The following is a 13,332-nucleotide window of genomic DNA, read 5'->3' on the forward strand; positions in this document are numbered from 1 at the left end:
TGAGTATCATTGTTATCCATGTTAAAGTTTTCATATTTCGATTATGGTTAAGTTTTAACGCGAACCAACGATACTAATAAGCTTCTGAGGTCAATTAGAGCAGGTCTAACGATCTATATTAAAGCTTCAGGTCCTGAACCATAATCCACCATTGTTGAGGGTTTAAGCTTGCCAAGCTTCGAATCCCATGTGTCGGGGCGCTTTATGCAAAACGAGTATCATATTCATGTCCAGGAGATAATTTTAATGTGATTTGGGTTATTAAATTTCGTGTTTAATCGTGTTTTTTGCAAATTTCATTTTTTTCAGATTTTGTTACGGAAAATTGCAACAAAATCCGCAGCAAAATCCCAAGTAATATCCGCAGCAAACTTTGGAGACGATGATGAATAGTAACCTGAGATGGTTGACCGCACGCGTGGCTCGTGAGATGTCCTCCATTGGCCAGTCAACCAACTATGTTTCTCTCACCACGTCTGATTGGATGAGGCGTGAAGTTATGGGCCCAGTTTGACTTAATTTGGAATTTCCCGTTTAGTTGCTTGTTACATATTTGATAATTGTTTCTTATTTAGTTGACAATCAAAAGAAGCAGCACAAGTGGCGAAGGTGCTCATGTGAATGACCAAGAGGACCTGGGTTCGATCCCATCGTCCTACAACTTATTTTTATCAATTGATTGGTCGTGTCTGTCCTTAAATCCCACGCGCCCAGCCCCATGCGCGCCTATCATACACTCTCAGCGTTAGCCAGTGGATCGTTGTGGGAACCAGATCAGAAGGATCGCAATGCACGTCCATCATAGACCTGCAATCCGTTACCATACTGGATCAAACGCAAGAAGAATGGGCTCCTCTTGCTGGGCCTGATTTTTTATTCTTCACATCCCTTTTCCAGACTACACCCCCAGGTTTGTTTAAATATTTATTTATTTATTTATTTTTATCCTTTTATTTCCTTTTATTAACCTGTTTAAAATTATTTTTTTAATTAAAATCAACCATTAAAAATATATAAAAAATGTTATGTAAGTATTAATTTACTAATTAGGTTTTATCAATTTGATTTTGGTTGAATTTTAATTAGCTAGTAATTAGTTTTATTAATCTAACATTAATTTAATAATGATCATTTAGACTTAGGATTATTTTCACTTATTTTTCGTACTTCAAAACTCAATTCTCGCGATTCTCTTCTCATCTCTGAATCCTCTTGATTGTCACATGTGTGGTTATTTCTTATTAATTTAATTTTTGTTATTTAATTTCTAGAAACTATGTATAGGTTCCAAGGTTTCTGATGTAATAGTTAATTAGGTTTTTATTTCCTTGCACTTTACTTTCTGCATCTCCCCGACAGGTTTTTATTGTAATCCCCCTCCCCAAAGCCATGTAATAGCGTAGGACCTTTACTTCCCGCAATTTATCTTCCATCAATATATTAACTGTGTGGTTAGTAATAATAGGGAGTGATAAGATTGTTAATTAATTTAGATCACTAATTTTACAAGATAAATATATCTAAATTGAATCACCTGATTGTGACACACACACACACCTTCATGGTAACCTTTCTTATGCTGCCTTCGAGGGTGCAGTTACCGTGCATAGATAAAAATCTATGCACCATGCATATATTATTATGGACCCTTGGATCAAATTCTAGACATCAATTGTTATTACTCAATACTCAATACTCAATACTGGATTAAAAACATGATCCAATGACTTATGTAGGCTTATGCATGGTGCATAAGTAAATCCTTATGCATATTAGCCAAATCCTGCCTTCGATATAAAATAGTCAAGTCCCTCAAGCGTGGGGATGCCTTAGCAAATGTTGCCCTCAGTTTATTATCATCATCAAAGATCATAAGTCCCTTTCAAGTTGCCTAAACAAAAATGATCTTGTCCCTCGATGTTGCATCAGTTAAATGATGATCGTCCCTTTCGAATGCTAAGGTATCCTCATTGGTTGCCTAAAATGACTATTACATCCTTCCCTAAAAGACTACTTGCCGTCCTTATGGTATGGATAGCCTTATGGCAAACGATGACTCTCGATGACCCGATACATCCAATGAAAAGACTACCTACCCTCCTTATGGTATGGATAACCCTTTCAAACGAAAAACTTAAAAGAACAAGAAAGACTTAAACTTAAGGTAGGTGCTCTTAAATGCTTACTCATCATTCAATTTCAAATACGTTTTTCCACTTCTTTTCAAAGAATATTTTCAAAAAGACTACGCTTATTTACAAGCTAAAGTTCTTATCCAAATATTTTCTAAACACACACGACACTTTCCAAACTTTTCAAACAATTCAAAGTGAGCTAAGCAATTAAGAGCCCATGGATAACCATGGATACAAAGGGTGCTCATACCTTCCCTTTGTATAACTTACCCCCCGAACTCAAAATCTTTCAAAGGTCTTTCCTGTTCTTTTTGCCTTTTCAATTGGATAAAATAAAAGTCGGTGGCGACTCTTGCTATCCGCAACATTTAAAAAGTCAATTCTCCCACCGTATTACAATAATAATCAAGTTACTATTAAATTTATATGCACGACCTTGTACAAGACCAGCCGGGTATGCAACAAATAGTCTCAAATTTTGGAGTTTCAAATTTTAGGTCTAATTTGTTCATTAATATTAATAGAATAATAAAAATTCAATAAATTAAAAAAATACTATGAAAAAAATATAATACATAAATAAATAATATTAATTAAATTTTAAAATAATTATAATTAAATTTATTTTGTATTAATATATAATTATATTTTTATATATCATTTTTAATTATTATACAATTATATTTTTTATTTCAAATTCAAACAACTTTTTAAATTAAGACGAAACCTTTAAATTAATTGAGCCGATCCTATGCAAGATTCATGCAATAATAATAGAATAATTAAAAATCTTAAACTCTCACAGTAAGGACATGACGACTTGAAAATATGTTTTTAGTAAGTCTTTGTTTAAAACAAAAGAACCCTCAACCTTGATCTCCTAAGTCCTAATGGCACTATCAAGGAAAATGATCACCAGTTTTTGTAAGACTTTTAATGGTTAGAAGAAAATCAACTACCATGCATTTTATTCTTTTATTACTTTTTCTTCCGAAGACTATTAAATAATTAATCAATCTTATAGGCAGAAAAGACAAGGAGAAGGACGTTGGATGAGTACATTGACTTTTCATATAACTTGACTAAAATTTGCTACCTAACTTTTTAGTTTATTAGCATGATTTTTATTTTTCTATATTATATTAAGTTTTGTGTATTTGGGTTTCTGAGATGATATATAATCTTAATTTTTCTAATATTGATTTTAACGTCGTGACTATCCACTCCCAAATAAATAAAACAAGAGGAAGACTTGAGCTATTACAAAACTTTGGGTTATATGTTTATTTTGAATAATACAAATGGTAGACTCTCTTCTCTTCGTTCATAAATCTTTTGTGTATATCCATACACCTCATTGACCATTTTATTTAGAGTGATCATATGATATATAGTGTATGATGTGAGATATGTTGGTCAATGGATAACAATATAAAGATAGAGAAAAACGAGTTATCGAATGAATATTGAAGAACTAAGCTTCTTGTTTGTGGTGAATTTTTATTTATCCAATTCAAAAAGTTGGGTAAGATTATCCGTAGTGTAAAATGTATTAAAAACGACGAACAAATGTAAAAGTTAAATGGTGTTATGTAAGATACACGACCAATCTTTTTGTGACGTAAAGAAGTTGTCCTTTTTTTATAGTAACTTTTTGTAACTGTTCATTATTTATCTAGTAAAATAATTTTATATTTCTTAACTACTGATTAAATAAACACTATTTATTATGGGCCGCCATAGTGTTCATTGGTTTGAACCAAACTGGAATCCAAACCAAACCATAGTGTTTGGTTCAAATATTTTTTAGTTCGGGAAAAAATCGAATCAAACCAACGAAACTCGATGTTAATTGATTCGAGCATCAGATTTCTAAAACTTTACCCGCGGGCCGTCTACCCGAACCAACCATAACTAATTTGAAAATTTTATATCATAATTATATGGAAACTAGTATAAAGTATTCAACTTCAAGAAGGAAAAAAAAAAGAAATTTCATTTGTGACATTCACAATCTATATGGAGAAACAAAAAAATTAGAGATTTTATATTATCATTGAAAATTAGTTGATGTAAATTAGATTTTTTTTAAAATATTGGTGCACATTTGTTTTTAGTGTATTCGATTAATGCGACCCAAACCAACCCGTTGTTTCTCGGTTTGGTTCGGTTTGGGCTTTATCTCAAAAATGTGCAAATCCAATCCAAACCAATCCATATATTTTTGATCGGTTTGGGTATCAGATTCTCTCAAAACCGAACTAAACCGGCCCGCGAGAACCCCTAGGGACAATGATGATTCCTCGAAGAATAAGCAGTCCCTAACCAAAACAATTGATTTTTTGATCTGGGGGAAGGGAAGCAAGTAGAGAAGAACAAGAGGTGCATAAAGGGAAGCGTCAATACATTGCATCCATCATAGGAAGCCCCTCACGAGAAAACGCCCCATCTAAAGGGACGACGAAATGAAAAAATTGTTGTAGGCTAATATTTTTATAATTAGTTCGGCATAGAATAAAGTTGTATTTCTTTTTGCTATCTAGCATATGATGGAGGAATATGGAACCTACCCTATTTTTCTCGATTTCATTTTCCAAAAACTAGACTGCAGGAGCGTCTGATTTTTGGATCGTGCAAAAGTTACTTTTTCTTGGGAATAGGACATGATTCATTATATAATGAATCAGCCTACAATCAGGGTGAACAAAACCGACGTTGAAGGGGTTCTAGATGAGGGACTAACCAAGAGAGAGTGAACATGAGTGTCAAAATTAAATTCATTACCATCAAGATTGATTTGATCAAAGTCTTGTTCGATGAATGGTAGATTGCAAACTCATGCAAAATCTTCGAGAGATAGAATGATGGGGCACTTCTTTACTTCGGAGTTTATGACGCCATCTTTGTACGTGAGATTTGCACAAAGCATCCTTACCACTTCATGGTATCTCTCTTGAGGTTTCTCAAAGACAAAGTCCTTTAGACTGGAAAAGTTGAAGGCTTCTATGAAGGAATAATTCTTGAAAAGGTCTTCACCTAAGTGATGGGATGCATTCAATTCTCTATCTGCATTTACCGATTGAAATTGTTTTCTCGAGCTTGAGAAGAAAAATCTTCGAAGAAGTAGGAAGGTGATGATTAAGAAGATTGGTTCTTTTTTAGGCCATTTGGAGGTGATTGTGGATGATTGAGATAGCTAAAAGGTTTCTAATTCAATGGACAAGAGAGAGTACGATGATATGAGAATAGTGAGAAGTTTACCTCTATATATAGCTTATATCCAATTGATTGGAAGGATATGCCAATCGATTGGAAACCTCAAAATTAGTGTGTTAGCTATTGCATTTATGTCTCATCCAACTAGTCGACGTGATGAGCTCAAACGTTTAAGTTTTCTCTTTTTATCTTTTGTCCAGAGAGAATTGGGTTTATCTACTGTTTTTCCATTTACTTGGTAAGTAGTGATAAAAGGACCATTGATTATGGTTTCTCATGATTCAGAGTTAATATTTTGAATAAACATTATAAACCTATTTTTCCACTGTTTAAACTTAATATTATTAAAATGTGGAGGTGTATTTAGAAAAGATCTTTTGTTGGAAATCATCTTCCTTCTAAGACGATTAGTCTTTGGATAGAAGTTAGGCTATGATGTCACTTGTTGGACATATGACTTCACACACAAGAGAGGGGGGGGTGAATTATGTGTTTCATAAAAATTTAGGTTTGAAATTTTTTTTGGATCAAAATAAGAGTTTGAAAATATTTTTGAAAAGATTTGAGAATAAGCAACAGAAAATAAAAATGCATAAATTAAAAAGTTAAGGGAAGAGAAAAAACGCTAGGAACTGTTCATGTTCAGTAAAAATCGACTTAGTCTCATTCTCAAAATTTAATCTTGAGAGTATCCAATAAACTTAAGAGCTTTTAGTAGGTTAAACTCTCAAACCCCCCTTATATAAAGAAAACAAAGTTTATGGCTAATTTCCAATCAAATAGTAAACACGGTAGACATGCAGCGAGTCTTGCTTCCAAATGATGGATTAAAGTTGTTAGTATTATTTCTACAAGAAATTAGAACGATTAGTCTTCAAGCTTCAAACCAAGATTTTACACAGGCTGATCTCGAACCCGGATCATCTTTTAATATCAGGCTGAACTTAAACAAAAACAAGCTTGTAATATCGGGCTAAGCTTGAACCTCGATTTTATGTTGGGCTAACAAAGAGCCTATGAGATTTTAACATCAGGATTATCTCAAACATATGAATACTTTCACACGGACTAAGTCTTCGAACCGAACCGATGACTTAAGTAAATCCCCGATAAACAGAAGCTTTTTATAGGATAATACTTGAACCCAAAATAAAACAATCCCTTAATGAATGAATTGTTCAACCAAGGTAAAAATAAAACTTCCTTAGTGAACTTAAAAATCTACCCTTCTAGAGTTACAACTTCCTCACTCGCAAAAGAACTTTCTCGAGAGCACTACAACTAAACTTTATTGATAATAAGTAAAAACAAGTAACCCTCGTTAATTATGCAACATACCTCCATAAATTTGCATATTGCTTATCATCATCTCATTAAATAACCTTCTTTGCAATCAACTTTGTCTTCTATGCTCTAGCAATAGTAATCCCCACAGAGTAATTTTGTCTCATTTCTTGCATAATATCACGAATTCTCATTGTCTCAGAACTTGGTCACCCACTTTGAGTTTGCAGATCTATTATTCAAAATCCTAGCACATATGTGGGTATCCACCAATGTCTTTATAACATAAATATACTTCTTGTGGCCCACTTTAGAGCAAAGAGCTAAAAAACCACATTTAGCCTTGCATTCTACCCTTACCCTATAACTCTCATTTTTCACAAAGCTAATTTCCTTCCCATTTACTGACCACTCATGAATTTCATCTCTAAAATCAGCAAGAGAATTAAATTTTATACCCCACTTAAACTTGTAATCCTTATTGAGCTGCTCTTTCCTAAAATTTTCAACTTTGGCCCTTTATCATCATCAGATTCATCTGGATATGAGTTGTCCAGTTCATCATTAACATATTCACCATCTTTAATTTTCTTTTTGGAACTACATAACAATCTTGTAACTATGGCGCCATCATTTATTGGTAGATTAAAATCAATTCCATCAAATCCATCAATAATAGCAGTAGTTTTATCATCCTCACTATCATCAAAGCCTTTAACACTTCATCATCAAATCCTTCCATATTTGTCATCTTATTAATGCACTTAGGCGCCCTTACTTTAAGTTCTATGTCATTGACGTCATGTTCCAAATAACTATCACCATCAACTTGAGCTGCACGAGCATATGCAACAAAATCGTATACATCATCATCCTTACTTAGCTGGAATTTTTTTCAATCTATTTCAAGAATTTTCGTCCAAGCCCTATAACTTCATTCTTTATAGCTTCACCCCTTAACCAACTTATGAATTTCAAACATTGTCAAATTTTCAACATGTTGTCCATAAACTCTGTATAATATATCATTCTCATTGACCCTTATAAATTCACCTCCATGGTGAAAAATTACATTTAACAATTGTATGTTCTGTAAAAGGAGTTCCAAACAAAATTCAATGTTCTGCATTCGACATTACATTCACTATAGAAAGAGAGTTAGAAAAAACTTACCTCAGGCATTAGAAGCTTCAATGACGTCTTCATGCTCCATCCTCGTTCTTCGTCTTCGTGCTCCAATGGCATTCTTCGTCTTCATGTTATGTCGCTTGTCATTACACTTGGTCGTCTTCTTCGTGATTTGGGAATTTCAATGAAACCCTAATTTTTAAGGGGGGGGGGGGTTAATAAGAACGATAGTCTAGTAAATAAATAAATTAAAATGGATAATTGAAAATCATAAAAAATACCACATAAGATTAAAATAAGATTCTAAGTTGAAATAGTCAACCAATGAACCATACACACGGAATCTAGACATTAGAATAGAGTAATCTAAAAAAAATCTTACATGGATAAACTGAAATTCGCTAATATTACGAAAGGTATATTTAACCCAAAAAAATTTAAAGAAAATAGATTGTCTAATAGAGACAAGCCTAATTTCCCTTTTATACCAAAGAAATTCCTATATTATTTATAAAATAAAATAGCAAGAGTATATATAAGATTAATAATTAATAAATTACATATTTATTTTAAAATATTTTAACGCGGTTAGAATTGAGACAAAAAAAAAAAAAAGCGAAGCTAAGACCGAGGTTGTTTGTTGGTGTTGTTGTTCTCTTAAACTAAACAAACAGAAAGAAACACCAGAAACATAAACAAACCAACATTCTCATAAGTAATACTATTGCAACTCTATATCTCTGATCAAAAGGGTTAGTCAAAGCATGTCATTTTCACGACTCTTTCTCCCTTTCTCTCTTATTTAACCATAGGAACCATCCCAGAACCCACTCCTTTCTTCCCCCTTCTCCTCTCTCTCTATGTTATACTTCCAAGTTCCAACCTCACAAAACCGTTTCTAACTTGCTTTCACTCTTCTTTCTCACCTCTTCAAATCATACCCTGGTAGGTACGTTTCATCTTCTTCTTCTTCACCCCTTTCAACTTGCTGCTCAGTTATTACGTGAACCATTTTTTTATATTTCACTTTTTAATCTATACAAAAGGTTTATTTATATTCTTGTCTCGCCTTTTGGTAACAGAGAGTTTTCGGATTGGTTGCTTTTTGGTCTGATTTTCTGTTCTCAAATCTTCTTTCTTGCTTGTACTTGATGTATGCCTTGTTTAACACGTCAATATTCATCTCTTTTTTCCTTTGACTTTTTATTTTTCTTCCTTGTCTATCAATAGTATTTCACAACATATGTTACTTACTTTATGTATAAGATTCATATACTGGTGTAACTTATGTATCTCAATTGTGGTCGATACAGGTGTTGTGACACTGATTGCGGTCGTTGCGGTGTAAATTAACCATAATTTGTTCTTTAACATAAAAACGTTGAATAACAATATCGGTATAGTCTGCGGATACCGTTTTGTCGCGGCCGTTTTTGCGGTCACGGACCGCTTTTTAAAACCTTGGTCAAACCATGATGATATCTGTTATCAAGCAAATATCATGTTTTTACTTGATGGATGAAGATTACAAGGTTATTGAAATTTATATGTGATAATAGTACTCTTGAATTTTATATTTCAGGTACTTTCGATGAACAGTCTCAAGCTTGGTGTGGAAGTTATTGGTGCTCATGACCTTGTGGCCAAAGATGGACAAGGTTCATCTACTACTTTTGTAGAGCTTCAATTTGATGATCAGAAATTTCGTACAACAACTAAATATAAAGATCTTAGTCCAATTTGGAATGAGATTTTTTATTTCAACATCACAGATCCAAGCAATTTACCAAATCTCAATCTTGATGCTTGCATCTACCACTTTAACAACAAAGGCAATGGCTCCAAAACTCCCATTGGTAAGGTTAGGCTCACTGGAACCTCGTTTGTTTCGTATTCTGATGCTGTTGTATTACACTACCCTCTTGAAAAGAAAGGCTTTTTTTCGGGGACAAAAGGCGAACTTGGTTTGAAGGTGTTTGTTACTGCTGACCCTTCTTTAAGAGCCTCAAATCCTCTTCCTGCTATGCAAGAACCAGTATTCGACGGATTCGTTAATAATACTGATGAAAGCCTTACACAAGATCAAATACCGGTACCAGCTTCGTTTACGAATCAAATCCTCAACAATGTGTTGAAAAAGAAAAAGGAGCCAGTGCACACATTTCACAACATTCCTAAGTCAAATGATGGAAAGGAAAAGAAATCATCAAATGTGGCATTTGGGATGCATGAGATGAAATCGGGACAGTCTGCTCCGAAAGCTGTTAAAGCGTTTGCAGGCGCTGCAACGGACTATGTACTGAAAGAGACTAGCCCTTCTCTTGGAGGTGGAAAAGTTGTTGACGGAAGAGTTATTCGCGGGAGTAATAAAAATCCTAGCAGCACCTATGACCTTGTGGAACCAATGGAGTACCTTTTCGTGCGAGTTGTGAAAGCTCGCGACCTTCCGAGGAAGGACTTGACAGGTAGCCTTGATCCTTATGTGATAGTTAAGGTCGGAAACTTCAAAGGAACTACAACTCACTTTGAGAAAAACCAAAGCCCTGAATGGAACCAGGTGTTTGCATTTGCCAAGGATAATCAACAAGCAACTACTGTTGAAGTTACTGTCAAAGACAAGGACACAATACATGATGATCTTGTTGGAACTGTGAGGTTTGATCTGTATGATGTTCCTATACGCGTTCCCCCTAATAGTCCTTTGGCTCCTCAATGGTATAGGATTGTGAACAAAAACGGCGAAGTGATGAATAATGGAGAGATAATGCTTGCTGTCTGGCATGGCACGCAAGCTGATGAGGCTTTTCCTGATGCTTGGCATTCTGATGCAATGTCCCCCACTGGAAGCTTTTCAGCTAACTATGCTCAGATTCGGTCCAAAGTCTACACTTCGCCGAGGTTATGGTACCTGCGCGTGAAAGTGATCGAAGCACAAGACTTGGTTTCACCCGACGACAAGTCTAAAGCCGTGGATGCCTTTGTTAAGGTGCAACATGGTAACCAGGGCTTCAAGACGAAAACGGTTCAATCAAGGGTCAATAACCCGCAGTGGGATCAAAGTACACTGTTTGTTGCGGCTGAACCTTTTGAAGAACCTTTGATCATAACGGTCGAAGACAAGAACGAGATTATTGGCAGTATTGTAATTCCTCTCGGCTCTGTTGAAAAGCGCGCTGACGATAGATCTATCCGTAGCAGGTGGTATCCACTTGCAAAGTCCATGTCATCAGCAATGGAAGAGGGGGAGAAGAAAATGAAGGACAAGGAAAGAAACAGGTTCGCGAGCCGAATCCATGTTAACGTCTTTCTTGATGGTGGTTACCATGTGCTAGATGAATCGACTTATTATAGCAGTGATCTTAGGCCTACTTCAAGACAACTTTGGAAGAAACCAATTGGTGTATTGGAACTGGGAATTCTGAATGCTGATGTTCAACCAACAAAAATTAGAGATGGAAGAGGGGTATCAGATGTGTACTGTGTGGCAAAATATGGTCACAAATGGGTGCGAACTCGAACGGTCGTAGGCAGTCTAAACCCGAAATTCAACGAGCAGTACACTTGGGAAGTTCATGATCCATCCACAGTTCTCACCCTTGGTGTGTTTGACAATGGACAACTCAATGATTCCGATGACAGCAAAGATTCAAAGATCGGTAAGGTTCGGATAAGGCTCTCAACGCTGGAAACTGGTCGTATTTACACACATTCTTATCCGTTACTGTCGCTGCAAAGTTCCGGTCTCAAGAAGATGGGCGAGGTTCATTTAGCCATCCGTTTCTCATGTACCTCAATGACCAACATGATTAATCTGTATTTCAAACCACATTTGCCAAAGATGCACTACACAAAACCTCTCAACATTTTCGAACAAGAGAAGATGAAACTCCAAGCTATGATCATTGTTGTAGCTAGGCTTAGCAGAACAGAACCACCTCTTAGAAAAGAAGTAGTTGAGTACATGTCCGACACAGACTCTCATCTATGGAGCATGAGACGAAGCAAGGCGAACATAAACCGTCTGAAATCCGTTTTCTCAGGACTAATCTCAGTTGGAAGCTGGTTAATGGAAATTTCAACATGGAAAAACTCTGTCACCACAGTATTAGTCCACATCCTCTACATGATGCTTGTTTGTTTCCCACAACTCATTCTACCAACCATGTTTCTCTACATGTTCATAATAGGCCTATGGAAATGGAGGTTTCGACCGAGGTACCCTCCACACATGGACGCGCGACTTTCTTGTACTGATGTAACAAATCCAGAAGAATTCGACGAAGAGTTTGATCCATTTCCAACGAAGAAAAGCCAGGATATAGTCCGTTGGAGGTACGATCGGCTGAGAAGTTTGGCTGGCAGGGTCCAAAGTGTTGTTGGAGACATAGCGACACAAGGTGAGAGGCTTCATGCATTGCTGAACTGGAGGGATCCTCGTGCAACAACTATATTTATGTTGTTTTGTTTTGTGGCTGCGATTCTGCTGTATGTGATACCGTCTCAGATATTGTTTCTTTCGGTTGGATTTTATCTTATGAGGCATCCTAAGTTAAGGGGGAAGTTACCACCTGCGCCGGTTAATTTCTTCAGAAGGTTGCCTGCTCTTACTGATAGTATGCTGTAAAAGTTGAGTCTTATGTTTTTTCTGGAAGTGATTGTAGAAAATCTTTGGGTTTGTTTGTTGTCTATTGAATCATTATTAGTGTGATGTAAATGTACACATGATGTGAAAAATTGCAATGTCACTCTTGCTTTTGTATCTATCGATCTGAGAAATTCTTGCATAAAAACGCATATACTATCCAGTAATTTTTCACATCTAATGTGTCTCAGAATTTTTTTTTGGTATTGTTTTTTCCGATATTTCTTTAAACAAATATGTTTTTTAAGTAAACAATTGCACAAATAATCATTATTTCAATAATAAAAATTAGATTTACTGAAAAAAAATGATATACCTGTATGTTTGCTTGTCTTTTCAGCAAATATTTTTCATCACTTAATTCTAAATCATGTGCTTCCACTTCGACTATCAATGTAAAAATTACAAATTTATCTGTGATAAACAATTATATATATAAACTTTTATTAAAATAATACTTATAATAATATGCAGAATGACCGTAAATATGATTGTATCAATGGATTTTCTGAAGATCAAGTAAATAAGAAAAATATATATAGAAAAAGAATTTAATTAAAATATACTGAAAATGTAATTTACAAAGTTAATCATAAAGGTATTTTTTGTCTAAAAAATTATGAAGAAAATTTTCAGCTTTTTAACCTACGTTTTGTCAGTTTTAAAATTACAAATAATCATTAATATTTGAACAAAATAAAATAAAAATTATATAAACGACAAAAATCTACTATTGATATAATTATTTTTTTAACAGAAATAAATTATAAATATTTTTATAAACGGAAAAAAATTTATAATTGATACAAATATTCTATAAACGGAATTAAGTTACAAATATTTTTATAAAAAAAAAATCTATTGTTGATACAATTATTTTTATAAATAAGAATAAATCACAAGTAATTTTATAAACTCTACCATCAA

The 13,332-nt window shown here is 34.5% G+C and overlaps 1 protein-coding gene across 2 annotated transcripts; it reads left to right on the forward strand.

Moving 5' to 3' along the window:
* Positions 1–8,414: 8,414 nt before the first annotated feature.
* LOC131609603 (FT-interacting protein 3-like) lies at positions 8,415–12,573 on the forward strand. 2 transcript variants are annotated; one of them, XM_058881348.1, is made up of 2 exons: positions 8,415–8,712; positions 9,346–12,573. In XM_058881348.1, the coding sequence occupies exon 2, from the start codon at positions 9,355–9,357 to the stop codon at positions 12,385–12,387; it is 3,033 nt and encodes a 1,010-aa protein (XP_058737331.1). In that variant the 5' UTR covers positions 8,415–8,712; positions 9,346–9,354; the 3' UTR covers positions 12,388–12,573. The 2 variants fall into 2 exon arrangements, with proteins under 2 accessions (XP_058737331.1, XP_058737330.1); XM_058881347.1 differs by having other exon boundaries at positions 8,415–8,708.
* Positions 12,574–13,332: the final 759 nt, after the last annotated feature.

This window comes from Vicia villosa, linkage group LG6, assembly GCF_029867415.1.
Source record: "Vicia villosa cultivar HV-30 ecotype Madison, WI linkage group LG6, Vvil1.0, whole genome shotgun sequence".
NCBI lineage: Eukaryota > Viridiplantae > Streptophyta > Magnoliopsida > Fabales > Fabaceae > Vicia > Vicia villosa.

Excerpts from the sequence above, each read along its gene's own strand:
- LOC131609603 (XM_058881348.1), top strand. The coding sequence starts at position 9,355 with ATGAACAGTCTCAAGCTTGGTGTGGAAGTTATTGGTGCTCATGACCTT.